Source organism: Scomber japonicus, chromosome 14, assembly GCF_027409825.1.
Source record: "Scomber japonicus isolate fScoJap1 chromosome 14, fScoJap1.pri, whole genome shotgun sequence".
Classification (NCBI taxonomy): domain Eukaryota; kingdom Metazoa; phylum Chordata; class Actinopteri; order Scombriformes; family Scombridae; genus Scomber; species Scomber japonicus.
This window is the reverse complement of record NC_070591.1, coordinates 32,680,415-32,694,569: the sequence shown is the minus strand read 5'-3', so window position 1 is coordinate 32,694,569 and position 14,155 is coordinate 32,680,415. Positions and strand designations below refer to the sequence as shown.

Below are 14,155 nucleotides of genomic sequence, written 5' to 3'. Positions count from 1 at the left end.
CTGATCATAATAAACCAATTATCTTTGAGTTTTGGACTATTGGTTGGACAAAACAAGACATTTTGAAAAGTAATCTCAGCCTCTAGAAAGTACTTTGTATATATTTACATGGAAACATCCACTTTTTAAACATTGAGCTTAATAAATAGTACATACACATTACCTTAAGACCTGTTAATTATACAAATACCTGTGTTTTCTCTACTTACTGAAAACTTTTTCTTTTCTCGTCATAATAAAATACTCATATTACATCATCCTCTTACCTCTCCTTTAGGAGCATCCCTCATCCCCTACGGTCTTCCATGTCTAAGGGAGCTTTTCCGCTTTCTGATCTCACTGACCAACCCCCATGACCGCCACAACACTGATGCCATGATGCACATGGGCCTGCAGCTGCTGACTGTAGCACTGGAATCTGCACACATTTCTAACTACCAGTCTTTGCTAGGACTGGTCAAAGATGAGCTGTGCAGACATCTCTTCCAGGTAAAGTGCTATTGAATGATCCCTGCTTTCAGATAGTTCATCATGTTTTTGTAGTTATCCTGTGTATATCCACCTGTGTTTATTATCAAGTTGATGCTTGTGGAGCATTGTCCTGCTCTGACAAGACAAGAAGTTTGTGTTAACATGCAACTCTCATTGGAAATATATGGGTATGGAACTTGTCCAGCCTTGTCTTATTGAATGTCTTTACATTAGAACTTGAATGTGGGATTTGAACCCTGACACAGCCAACAGGTCAATTTGCTCGGCATTGGTCGACTATAAAGCTCACTTTTGTGATCTGCTTTGGTGGAATCATTTTTGTTTAATTCTTTCCATAAGCTAAAATATTTAGCATGTGTCACGCATAATTTTTTGTCTTCCATTCCTAAACAAACTGAAAGCAGAAACAAACCCTGAGACAGTAGCATGTTGATGTGCAAGTTGCATTCAGAACAAAACCCAAATATCTATCCAGAGAAAACTAAACTAACTAAATGATCTCTTTGTTGCAGTTGCTGTGTGTGGACCGTATGAACCTCTATGCTTCTTCAATACGAGTTTGCTTCTTGCTTTTTGAAAGCATGAGAATGCATCTGAAGTTTCAGCTCGAGGTAACTGCATGACTAGTTTGTTACATGCAATTTTATTTGTCAATTGACGAATCTAAAGTGACTCCAATGAAACTAAATATGATAAAATGATCTTGAGGCCTTAATAATCATCACACTGTGTTCTGTGAACCTGCCAGATGTACCTAAAGAAACTGATGGACATCATCACATCAGAGAATATTAAGATGCCCTATGAAATGAAGGAAATGGCTCTGGAGGCACTGGTCCAGCTGTGGAGGATCCCCAGCTTTGTCACTGAGCTGTACATCAACTATGACTGTGACTTCTACTGCTCCAATCTATTTGAAGACCTCACCAAGCTACTGTCAAAGGTGACGCTTACTGAGCATGTAGACATGCTAGTCCTTTTGCCATTTGAAATGTCATGAATTCCTTGTGGTGCATGAGACTATGGAAGTCGATGAAGGTATTAAATGGGTAAAACTGTCTTTTTCTCTTATCATTTTCAACAAACCCTTAACATGAAGACATTTTTTTCATCTTGTCCAAAGATGAAAGATTATTTTTTACCCAACTTATGTTGAATTTGTAAGAATTTACTCCCATCTTCCCACAGAATGCCTTCCCAGTGTCAGGGCAGCTTTACACCACCCACCTCCTGTCACTAGAGGCTCTGCTGACAGTGATTGACAGCACTGAGGCCCACTGCCAGGCCAAGGTGCTCAACAACACCACTCAGCAAGACCAGTCAGAAACACTGCTGGCGGAAGGGGAAGGTTTAACGAAAAATGGATCAGACACTACAATTGGTATACATAACCTCTGCACTGAACTACTATGACATTATGCATATTTGACTGTCATCCCTTTGGAAAATAGGTGGTTTAACCCTGTTGTTTTTTTTTAGTATTCCGTCTACTTCTTTTTATGTCTTCTCCATATTTTAGTCTTTTTCAAATACTGACAATATATACAAATGTATGTTTTCTTTAGACCATCAAAATGCTTACAAATTTAAATATATTAAATACCAAGACAGCTTTATTTTAAACAGAACACTTTTTTCTTTTTGTCTTCAGATCTTAATAGATTGGGCAATACCAATGGTCTTAGTCTTCCACAGGCTGAGAATGCTCTGGTATGCCCACCAACCAGTGGACATTTGATGGCAGAGAAGATGAGACTTGGTAGACAGGATCAAGGAGATTCGGACACTGGTGAGACTTGGAACATATACAGGGTTTTACATTAAAGTCTTTTAAGCATAGAAAGGAAACTAAGTTGAAGTTTATATATATATTTTTTGTTCATGAATCCAGGTGAGAAGAGAGTCCCGAAAAAGCCTCAGCGTTTCTCCTCATACTTACCTGATTCCCAAGAGTTGATGGAAATTAGAACAAAGAAAAAGGTGAAATGTTTTAATTGATAGAGGTCGGCTGCAACATTACACATTCACACCCAATTATCAAATCCATACATACATACTCTCAAACTACTCTCAAATTATTCCACTGAATAATGCTTTTTTTTGTTGTGTGTCCAGCTGCTGATCACAGGCACAGAGCAGTTTAACCAGAAGCCCAAGAAAGGAATCCAGTTCCTGCAGGAGAAAGGCCTCCTCACTAACCCCATGGACAACAACCAGGTGGCCCAGTGGCTAAAAGAAAACCCCCGCCTGGACAAAAAGATGATTGGCGAGTACATCAGCGATCGCAAGCACATGGAACTCCTGGACAGCTTTGTCAAGTATGATAGAAAAATAAGTTCATTGTTTTTATTCATGACATGTGGATGCTATTTGACAAGAGGTTTTGGTTTGTTGGGGGAACTGGGTTGTACTAATAATATGAATCCTTGTTGCAGCACATTTACCTTCCAGGGGCTTCGTATTGATGAGGCCCTTCGACTCTACCTAGAGGCGTTCAGGCTTCCTGGGGAAGCTCCAGTCATCCAGAGACTCTTGGAAACCTTCACAGACAACTGGCATGTAAGGCACATTTCCTCAATTTCTGACAAATATCTAAAATATGACTAGAAAGCTGCCAAATAAGTGTAGTCCATTTACCATTTAACATCAAAAGTGTAGGACTTGGCTTAGGAAATGCCTGCGTCACATTGTGACTTGTGACATACTTGAAGAGATGTACACTCAGGTCACATGATTTGGATTTGAGTGAGACTAAGCCACAAAACTGGTGACAAAATCGAAAAGGATTTGCAGCTCCACTGTAACTTTCTACCAGTGTCTTGTGACTTCACTTGTACTTAAGGTTTTGGACATGGAAAGACTTAGACCCCAAGCATGAAACTGTATCGAATTCAGTCATTGTTTCCCTGACAATGGATATCCTTTGAATGCAGCATTAATGTTCTGTGAGCCAATTGTGGCTTAAGCTAAAATCAGCTTAGATGTAGTGTTAAGTAGTTGACTTTGCAGGCTTGAAATGAGTGACCCCTCTCAATGATTAGTGTGGTATTAAAGAATAGAAAACATTATCTTTTATAACTATCTAATGTCAGCTATCTGTCCTTTATGGGTGACCAGCGATTAAGTTATTGTAATATTTTTGCTGTTTAAAATTCCAGAAAGACCTATGAAACACAAAGTTTAGGACTTAGTCTTAACTTGTGATTTATAGGGGTTGACTTGGTACCTGCCAGTCTTGTCTTAGGACAGTCTTGTCTTGACTTACCTATCTTTGCCTATGTAGGACTTACTCATGTTGAATTGGGGCCTACCTTTCCTGTCTTGGGACTACACTTGGAACTCACCCTTTTTTACTTGGGACCTACCTGTGTTGTCTTGAGACTTGACTTGGGACGTACCTGTCCTGACTTGGTCTTTAACTCGGAACTAGCCTTGTGAAACTTGAGACCAACCTTTTTTTTCTTGGGACTTGTTGACTTTGGGTCTAACCTTCTTGACTTCAGACTGGACTTAGAACCCACCCTTTCTGACTTCAGATCTACTTGTCATGGGACTTGACTTGGGACCTATCTGTCATGACTTGGGACTTGACTTGGGACGGCATAGCGTAACTTGAGACGTACTTGTCTCAATGACTTCTTTGTTCTATGTCTTGTGATTTGTTAAAACAGTGAGTTGGTCCTACCCGTTATATACACCATATTTTCCAGAACACACACACGCACACACACACACACGCACACACACTCACACACAATGATGGCAAAGGACAGACTCTATGGAGGGACATTTGACTTCTCAAAATAGCAAAAGGAGCCATTTGACCTGGAAACTATTCCTAGTAATGTCCTTTTCTTAGACTGACCACATACAAACAAATAGTCGCCTTCAAAGAGTTGATGAGTAATTTTAGTCAGTGACACTGTGAATGGGTTTTCCACTCTGTGGGGGCATGTAATATCAGCAGGATTTACAATGAGAGATTCAGTCTAGAAACAAGATTTGCTGGACTTACATAACATACAGTAAAACACTGCTCTGATTGGGCGTTTGGTTAAAAATGAGCCTTAGATGATGTTATATTCTCTGTACTGTGTGTTTGCAGAAAGTGAACGGCTCTCCTTTCATGACCAATGATGCAGGCTTTGCCTTGGCTTACGCTGTCATAATGCTGAACACTGACCAGCATAACCACAATGTCCGCAAACAGAATATCCCCATGACCGTAGAGGTGAGTGATCACACACACACACACATGTTAACACAAGTTTTTAAAAACAAAACAATTAGTCTATCACTTGTGTTTTATAGTGTTTACAGAAACAGTGTCATGGTTACTCTGGATAATCCACATTTTACTGTCAATAGTTTCCATTGGAACTCATTTCTACATAATACGTTGTTCCATCTCCATATGTAGTTCCAATTCATTTTAACACCAGGTCTGTGGGTTGTCCAAAGTAACCATGACATCACCTCTGGAAATAGACATTGGTGTTGAGCCTTGTTCCATGCATCTCCATTGTAATTTGTGACGGCCAAACTTTGAGAGGTGTATCTTGAAAACACCATGGCACAAAAACGGAATCATTTTCTCTTTTCAATGTCCACATGAAAAGTGTTTTTATGTTTGACATTTGGGTATTCAACACACAAATATTTCAATTTTCATCATTTGTGCCATTAAAGGTTGAATATTTCTGTGTGCCTTTGTCCTGCTAAAACCAGGATGAAGTTTGCAGAGTTTCGGAAGATTGTAGAATTTGGTTGTAACTGATATAGATCTGGAGTTGGTCCCCGGGCGCTATACAAAGCCCCCCCCCCCCCACACTGCTCCTGGTACTTAGGATGGGTTAAATGGAGATTCAACTGTATGTGTGACAAATACCTTACCTTACCTTACCTTACCTTACCTTACCTTGGCAATGGAATAATTTGCACCTGGAATGAAAGATAGATAGAAGCTGAACTAAAGTCATCTTCACTATAGTCTCTTGTCTAATTGTAGTTATGCAGAGATATCATAATGAATAAACTTAAACCACAGTAAGATAAGAGCCCATCAGTAAACAGAAGAAAATAAATGTACCTTTATGTTAAACAAATAGTTAAGAGAATTCATTCTCAATAGGGGAGTAGCTGCACTGTATTCATTCATCTATTTTTCCCCTGTCTTTTCCATTTCACTGGAACATGCCACCATTTGTATCCGATGGTATGACATTCCTATGGGAGTGCTAGCATTTGAACTGGTGCTGCTTGACGGCTTAGAAAACCCATAGCCAACAGCTGTAGCCAGTGGTGGTCTGCCTGAGAGGTGAACTCATCCTAAACAGGCGACGGAGGGGGACAGGGGCTGTGCGTGCGTGTGTGTGTGTGTTTGGGGGAGGGGGGCACTCTCTTCATCTGCTGTCTCTGTCTCTGTTTTTTCTGTCTTTGATTGACAGCATCTGAAGACTAAACAGAGTATCTGGGGCCGCTTGTTAACAGATTGTGGGTGGGCTACTCTCACTGACAAACAATAACGAGCACTTGCTTTCTCTTTCTCTTTGGCTCGCTCACTTTTTGCGCATGCATCCACGGTCGAATTTATCTTCCTTGAGTTGAGTCATACCTCATCATACAGCTGGTGTTGTATTTTGTTTCAATTATCCCTACACATTCCCGAAAGGTCAGTTGCGGTTTGGGTGAAGAAGGCCCGTCGACCTCCCGGCTCAGACAACAGGCTGAGGCTTCCACACAATAGTTTTGGAAGGGGCCAATAAAAGTGGCGCCTAGCACTTCAGTTACTTATCAGCTTGCAATGTGCAGTATTCACCGCAGCATGTGTTGGCAGTGGGGTTATTTTTGAATTGGGAAAACTATGCCCAGCCTCACTGTGTGTAAATCAGATCCTATTCTGGAGGATTTGAGAATGAGTTGTTGTGTTTTTAGGGGGGTACAGGTGAGGTCAGTGGTATAATGTTCATTTTGTCATAAGCATGCTGCTCTCGTTTTTTTTTTTTTTGGTTGTTTTTTTTTCCACTTACAATGATTTGGCAGCCTGTGTGTCAGCTATTGTTACCAACAGCTGCTGTAAGAGCTGCTGTCTGATAGTGACTGTGTGTGTGTGTGTGTGTGTGTGTGTGTGTGTGTGTGTGTGTGTGTGTGTGTGTGTGTGTGTGTGTGTGTGTGAGCATGACAAAAAGATGCCTGATCCTCAGAAGCCTCCTGCTTTCTCTGGTTCTCTCTGCCAGTGTTTATTTCTCTGTCTCTGAGCCCCTGCAGAAAAGCTCCTGTTTCCCCCTCTTCCCTACCTGCAAGCAGGACAAACCCTGCCAAGTTGAGGCAGGAAACCGAACCTTGAGGCCGTCAGTCATCGCCGGGTGGTCATGTTTATTTACAGGAGGCTCTTGGCTCTAATCCTTGTTTTCCTAACACTGCAACTAAAGCGTATTAAGTGACACATAATGAGTGCGTTTCCAGCCGATGCCCTTTTTAATTTTTGGTTGGTAGGTTGCTCGGTTAATGAAGCACTGAATGCCTGAGGCTTGGGTGTCTGAGCTAAGCTCCCTTGTTGAGACGTATTGACAGTGGAGATTGGAGATGACAGTTGTTTTTTTGTTTTGTTTTTCCTACAGAAGCATTTCAATAAAGTTTTTATTTAAAGCTGACTTCATTGTTTCTGTCTTTCAACAGCAATTCAAGAAGAATTTGAAGGGAGTGAATGGAAACAAAGACTTTGACCAGGACATGTTGGAGGATATCTATAACGCTATCAAGTAGGCTGCCATCACTCTGTAGCACTCACCAGGGTTTCAATTCAGAATCTAGGCATCTTTAATTAAGATGGAAAATACAGATAGAACATTGACATCTACATGTATATAAAAATCTGTATCTATACTTGTGTCATTTCCTATACAACATGTGTTTGTTTTACAATACAGTCATTCGATTAGAAGTTTCATTCTCTTTAATGGTCCATCCCTACTCCTAAAGGCCTCAGCCGTGCTTCAAACAAACTATAGTTTCTATGAGGTGTTGTCTGACCACGTATTTCAAATGGTCACAGTAGAATGTCTTTTGTATGTCTTTTTAGTCTTGATACCATAAATTATACACGTCACACTTCTGAACACCTTGAATAAGAAGGGAAACATCAGTCAGCATTAATAGCTTTCTCAGCTAGCCAGCTTGTTAACTGTTAGTTAGCAAGTGTGGTGTAAGCAGGAATAAGATTATCTGAACATGTAGTTTAAAGCATACTGAGGCCTTCATTGTAGGGCTGGTACAGACTAAAATGTGTCCTCATGTTGTCAATTGAGTGAAGAAAATGTATAAAAATGTTTGTATTCCACAAATTTAGAATTAAAGTAAAGTATTTTGATACTAATACTGAAACTGAGGCATCACATCAGCACAAATCAGAACAAAAACTAAAGAATCTCCAGCTTAAACTGACATGAGTCATCATACATGTTTATCTTCTGTAGGAACGAGGAGATTGTGATGCCAGACGAGCAGACAGGTTTAGTCAAAGAGAACTACGTATGGAGTGTGCTGCTACACCGTGGTGCCACAACTGAGGGGGTTTTCCTCAACCTGCCACCCGGCAGCTATGACCATGATTTGTTCTCTATGACCTGGGGTCCCACCATCGCCGCCCTCTCATACGTCTTCGACAAGAGTCTGGATGACAACATCATCCAGAAGGCTATCACTGGCTTCAGGTAGCTATGCTGAAACAGAAAATTAGTGGATGGAACAGAAGGATGCTTTGAAAGATTTATAGATACAGTCCCACAGCATGAAACAATCTTCATATGTCGTCTATGAGCTGTCAGTGACTTCACATTACTTCACCAGCTGCTGCAATTTCAGGCTTTGAAACGTCTTTCCAACCTTTATGATTCTAGATTCAGTATCTAGTTCTTTTTGTCATTCACAGGCTGCAGTAGCTCAAAGGCCTCTTCAGCAAAGAGTTTTTGCTTAGTTTCAATTGCTGTACACTTTTTGATTGAAGTGTCCAAATCATCAACAAGACTTTTCTTGACCCTAATTACAAACCTGATGAAACCATGCTTAACTTAACACCTACAGTGGTTGGTTCAGCATTCATTAGGGATTCCTAAGGGTTTGCTATATGCTATATGCTCTGAGAACCAAGCTGCTGAGGTGAAAACAGATTGCATTGACCAGACCTTTTCATGTCTGACTTCATCTGTGAAATCCAGATCCAGAGTGTTTGATGAGGTCAGGTTGAAGCTGTACACTCATACCTCTGTTTGTGTGTGTGTGTGTGTGTGTGTGTGTGTGTGTGTGTGTGTGTGTGTGTGTGTGTGTGTGTGTGTGTGTGTGTGTGTGTGTGTGTGTGCGTGCGTGCGTGTGCGTGTGCGTGTGTGCGTGCGTGCATGCAGGAAATGCGCCATGATATCAGCTCACTACGGCTTCAGTGACGTTTTCGACAACTTGATCATCTCCCTGTGCAAGTTCACCACTCTTAGCAGTGAGGTGAGTGTTCATACGATCTGTTTTCTTTAACAACAGACAATTAACAAGGTTTGAACTAATATGTCATCAAATTGCAAAACCTTGTCAACAATGACTCATCAGAATGTATTAATTTTAAAGACAATTTTCTAAATAATGGTGCACTTTAGAAGACATATACTGATTTACAGTGTATGACACATGCAGCACTATCATGACAGTGAAGCCTTTTTCATGAGGGAGAGGAAACACCTAGTGTCAATGACTGAAAATAAAGATGTTGTGGATGTAAACAGAATTCATTTCTAAAAGTAAACGGCTTCAATAGCCTTAGTAAAAGAGTGTAAATACAGTAATTGACTGATGACTGAATGTGTGTGTGCCCTCTCCCCGTGCAGTCTGTGGAAAACCTTCCTACAGTGTTTGGCAGCAACAGTAAAGCGCAGACAGCAGCCAAGACAGTGTTTGACCTCGCCCATCAGCACGGCAACATCCTGAGGGAGGGCTGGAAGAACATCATGGACTCCATGCTGCAGCTGTTCAGGGCCGAGCTCCTGCCCAAAGCCATGGTCGAGGTCAGGACTCCATTTCTACACTCGGAGGCTTTTCCACTCCGTCAGTGATTGGACGGTGTCTGTTCGATGACAGCACTGCAGATACAGTCCTTTCTGTTTGAAGTTTTTTTTTTTGACTGTGTGCATTCTGTATGTGCTGCTGCCACCTGCTGTTCAGTCCTCACACAGTGTGCTTGTTACTGCAGGTGGAGGATTTTGTGGAGCCGAATGGGAAGATTTCTCTTCAAAGAGAGGAAACACCTTCAAATCGGTATGCGCAAATCTCTTCTGATACAGGAAAATATAATACACTTTAGCAATTCAAGTTCTTCATTTAGTACTCTTTAATTCCTAGAATCACTAAAGCTTTATATAAGAAACCGTCTTTCTATAACTAAGAAAAAAAGTTTAAATGAAATAATCCTGATCAAGAGGATCAGACATGATTTTAGGAGTTAAAAGAAAAGCTTCTCTCCTCTGTTACATGTCAGCGGTGAGTCGGCAGTGTTGAGTTTCGTCAACTGGCTGACCCTGAGTGGAGCTGAGCAGTCAGGACTCAGAGGGCCGTCCATGGAAAACCAGGAGGCCAAACAGGCTGCCATCCTATGTATAAAGGTACAGAATCACAATGTGTGATGTGTTTTGTATTTTACACACATTTTGTTTTACTTCTGCATTTTACTCTGTACTGTCCTTCACATCCTTAGGGGATAGCTGCAACTTCTTGAATAGTCAGAAAATGGTGAAAATATATGTATTTTAATTTCTTAGAGGCCAAAGTGGCATCTTAAAATGTCTTCTTTTGTCTGATTAACAGTCAAAATCCAACGTTATTCAGTTTACTATTTATTTATTATGGTTTATTTAATAGAGACAGATACAGTATACTTAAACAACTGTCTGATGCAGATATCACAGTGTTTACAGGGAATGTAAAAAAAGTTATAAAACTCATTGCAGCTAATTCCTTTAAATCACCTGCACTCACAACAACACTGAGGTGTTCATGATTTGTTGTAAAGGCAAAACTTTATTTGTACAGTTCCTTGTTACAAATACTTGTAAAATATTAGTCTGACTCTATTTTAATTATTTAGGTGTTTACATTGCTCCCAGCTGTGTTACAAGTGTTTAAATGTGGCCTTTTATAATATCTTCAGTAATACTTTATACAGTGTAAGTGAAGCAGATCTGTATAAAATGTGACATAACTGAATATTTGCTTTCTCTCTGTGCAGCAATGTGACCCAGAGAAGCTGATCACAGAGAGTAAATTTCTACAGTTGGAGTCTCTACAGGAACTAATGAAGGTTAATACTATTATTTCTATTGTTATACTGGTCATAGATGTCATATTAGGTATTGATTTTACATGTGTTGAAATTGTGCTGTTATAGTTAGACTGAGAGGTTACTGCTAAAGTTATTTGTATGTTTTTTTATTGCTTATAGGCTTGTTTATATAATACATGTATCCAATAAATGGCACTTCCATCATGAAGCTAGAGTAACTCCGTTCTCCTCCTCAGGCTCTGATATCAGTCACTCCTGATGAAGAGACATATGATGAAGAGGACGCCGCCTTCTGCTTAGAGATGTTGCTGCGTATCGTTCTGGAGAACAGGTAGGACAGAGACAGTCACACTCACTCGTCCCATCTTCCCTTGTGTTGGTCAGAATCTCTCATCCATGTTTCCGTGTACAGAGACCGTGTTTCGTGCGTGTGGCAGACGGTGCGAGATCACCTCTGCCACCTCTGCGTCCACGCTAATGAGAGCTGCTTCCTGGTGGAAAGAGCCGTGGTGGGACTGCTTCGACTCGCCATCCGTCTGCTGCGACGAGAAGACATCAGTACACAGGTACGCCACACACACTCAGTACATCTGTAAGTAGTAGAAGCATCCTCATTTATCATCAGTTTCATCAATATGCTTCATATGCTCCTGCGTATAGTTGGGCTAAAGTGTGTCCAAATATACTGATACACAACCCCATAAAGCTTTTAAGTTATTCCCTAATATTGTACTTCAAGAGGATATAGTTCAGTTAGATAGATGGAGTTAAAAGATAAGTCTGGTCTTCTGTATTTTTCTTCTATTTTATGTATTTATTTATTTTTAATCTTCCCCCCCAATCCAGGGTCAGATGGTACATAAATACATAAACCAAGTCTACAGCCATAGAGATTTTCACTATGAAGACCCAATCAACCACCCTGTATGTGCTGCACATGTCAACAGTCCACGGGATGTGAAAGACCTGCAACATATATAATAAATGGAGATCATGTTTCATCACACTCACAACAACAAAAAAATCAGTTTCAACATTGACAGCACCTGTTAGGGACTATTTTCAGTGGTGGATGAATCCCCATTTGATTATGTGACTCATTGATGCCAATGGTTTTTGGACACTAATCAAGTTGACATTAAGGAAGATGAAGAATAGTAGCAGTAGTGTGCTAAAAACAAGTCATTCACCCCATAAACACAACATTAAGAGAGGATGATCCAAACAAGACACAGTTACTGTAAACCAGTGAGGAGAGGCTGCTTTGCTTTGAGATTGGCTCTTCTTTTTTGACCCAGGTCACTAATTTAATCCTACTATTCTGATTTAGGTCAGGAGGTACATAAATATGTACTCACTGCATAGAAATATAGCAGTGTAGATTGCAGGTGTCCATGTTCTGTGTCCATGTTTGTCCATGTGTATTGTCCTATGTTGTGTCTAAACAAAGACTGTATGATGTGTACTGATAAGACCTGACCTGACCTCATATCAGAAGCCTGGCCTACATTAAACTGCACCATCTCATGCTCAAACACATGTTAACATGTATACTTATGGACATAAATTGACTTTACAATGTTCAATTTAACACATCTGGCATATAACATATAGCATGATTACCATACATGTTTTCTTTCATCTCATCTTTCTCACTTTTGTGTCACTTTTTCACCTTGTAATGTGTGTGACCATGAATATGTGCAGTGAAATAGAGAAAAAAAAGACTTAAAAGAAGAAAAGCGGTGCTGGAGTTGTTTTATTTCATTGCAGAAGCTGTTGATGTTGATATCAGATATATTTTGTTTCTGCACCATTTCATAAAATCTAAACAATCCTGGAAGAGAAACGCATTATAGGTCAATCACTACAGATTTGTTTTCCTACCAGCCAATCCTTAAAGCTCCACCATGCAATACTTTTATATTAACGATGGAGAAGTGTGTCAAAGCAAGCTGAAGCTGTATGTTATCCTGGATATATCACCATAACTGTACGGCTACTCTGCAGTTCTTCCTGTTAAATCTATTGAAATGATGAAAACCATTATTTTGTCTCCCACAGGTGCTCCTGTCCCTGCGTCGCCTGCTGATGATGAAACCACAGGTCTTGTCCCGGGTCAGCAGGGACGTTGCTTACGGCCTCCATGAACTGCTGAAAACGAATGCGGCTAACATCCACTGCACAGATGACTGGTACACACTGTTCTCCCTGCTGGAGTGCATCGGAGCCGGAGTCAAACCTCCTGCTTCTTTCCAGCTCGCCTCCACCAGCAACGACATCGACACAGGTCCAATATTAACCCCAGATTCATGATATATGTCTGTTCTCTTCATTGAAGGTCTTAAATCATCTAGTTACATTAAATAGTCTGAGAATGTTTACATATGAATGAAATGAAAATAATGTTACATTGGTGTGCTGTGTGTGTGCTGTGTGTGTGTGTGTGTCCAGGTGCTCAGTCAGACAGTGAGCTGCCCTCCCATCATTCCAGTGAAGTGAGCTTAGACCGCGGCTACACCTCTGACTCTGAGGTCTACACTGAACACAGCAAGACCAGGATCCCCCGATCCACCACAGACGTGGATGTAGCAAGCAGTGGATGGCTTGTGGTCAGCACACACACACACACACACACACACACACACACACAGACACACACACTATCTACATGATACCTGCAGCAAGACGTATTGTGTACTATGAGGGTCAATGAGGTTTTCTTTGTGTCCATGTGGTTTAGTCACATTTAAAGCGGTTACCTAATAACCCAGCATAGAATTTCTGCTTTTTAATCCATTTTGAGAGAATATATTAGAGGATTATAGTAAAATAGTCTAAGTGGTGTAACCATGAAAACTTTGTACCAAATAATTCAGCTTGCTTAAAAACAGTAAATTCTCAATAAAACACCATATCAACTAGTTTGGCATGATCTTACATTATAACTTTTATATTAGATAAAGCTAATGGAATACTATTGTTCAACATATTACATTTAATCTGGAGAACCATGGAGATCAGGAAACATTTACATTTTTTAGTTTGTATAAGTCCACTTAAATACACTGTAGGTGATAAAATATTTAATATTTATCATTCTTTTGTGGTTACACCATTTGACATTTTCAGGAGCATTCAGTCTTACTTTTGGTAAAAAATGGTGCAAATGTCATAATGTACATTTGAACAAACCTGATGCTGCTTTTAAAACTAATTTTTAACATATTTTTGAATTACTCATCTTGCCAACCCATATGTCATTGTATTATTGTCAGTCACCATTGTTCATTATCATATAGAAACCAATCTGCTACTCTGAAATTAAACATCAATTTTATTTGA

General features: G+C 40.2%; 1 protein-coding gene across 2 annotated transcripts in view; it reads left to right on the top strand.

Annotated features, from left to right (window-relative positions):
• The window catches only part of gbf1 (golgi brefeldin A resistant guanine nucleotide exchange factor 1), a 93,397-nt gene that overhangs the window by 65,833 nt on the left and 13,409 nt on the right, over positions 1-14,155 (top strand). For both annotated transcript variants that reach the window (XM_053333457.1, XM_053333456.1), the window contains exons 12-31: positions 278-489; positions 1,005-1,103; positions 1,241-1,435; positions 1,681-1,873; positions 2,144-2,281; positions 2,384-2,472; positions 2,608-2,810; positions 2,928-3,051; positions 4,598-4,723; positions 7,171-7,253; positions 7,968-8,204; positions 8,892-8,985; positions 9,363-9,539; positions 9,725-9,789; positions 10,010-10,133; positions 10,757-10,828; positions 11,047-11,141; positions 11,223-11,376; positions 12,875-13,100; positions 13,265-13,422. In XM_053333457.1, the coding sequence (XP_053189432.1) occupies positions 278-489; positions 1,005-1,103; positions 1,241-1,435; positions 1,681-1,873; positions 2,144-2,281; positions 2,384-2,472; positions 2,608-2,810; positions 2,928-3,051; positions 4,598-4,723; positions 7,171-7,253; positions 7,968-8,204; positions 8,892-8,985; positions 9,363-9,539; positions 9,725-9,789; positions 10,010-10,133; positions 10,757-10,828; positions 11,047-11,141; positions 11,223-11,376; positions 12,875-13,100; positions 13,265-13,422 (2,864 nt within the window). The remainder of the gene's footprint in view (positions 1-277; positions 490-1,004; positions 1,104-1,240; positions 1,436-1,680; positions 1,874-2,143; positions 2,282-2,383; positions 2,473-2,607; positions 2,811-2,927; positions 3,052-4,597; positions 4,724-7,170; positions 7,254-7,967; positions 8,205-8,891; positions 8,986-9,362; positions 9,540-9,724; positions 9,790-10,009; positions 10,134-10,756; positions 10,829-11,046; positions 11,142-11,222; positions 11,377-12,874; positions 13,101-13,264; positions 13,423-14,155) is intronic.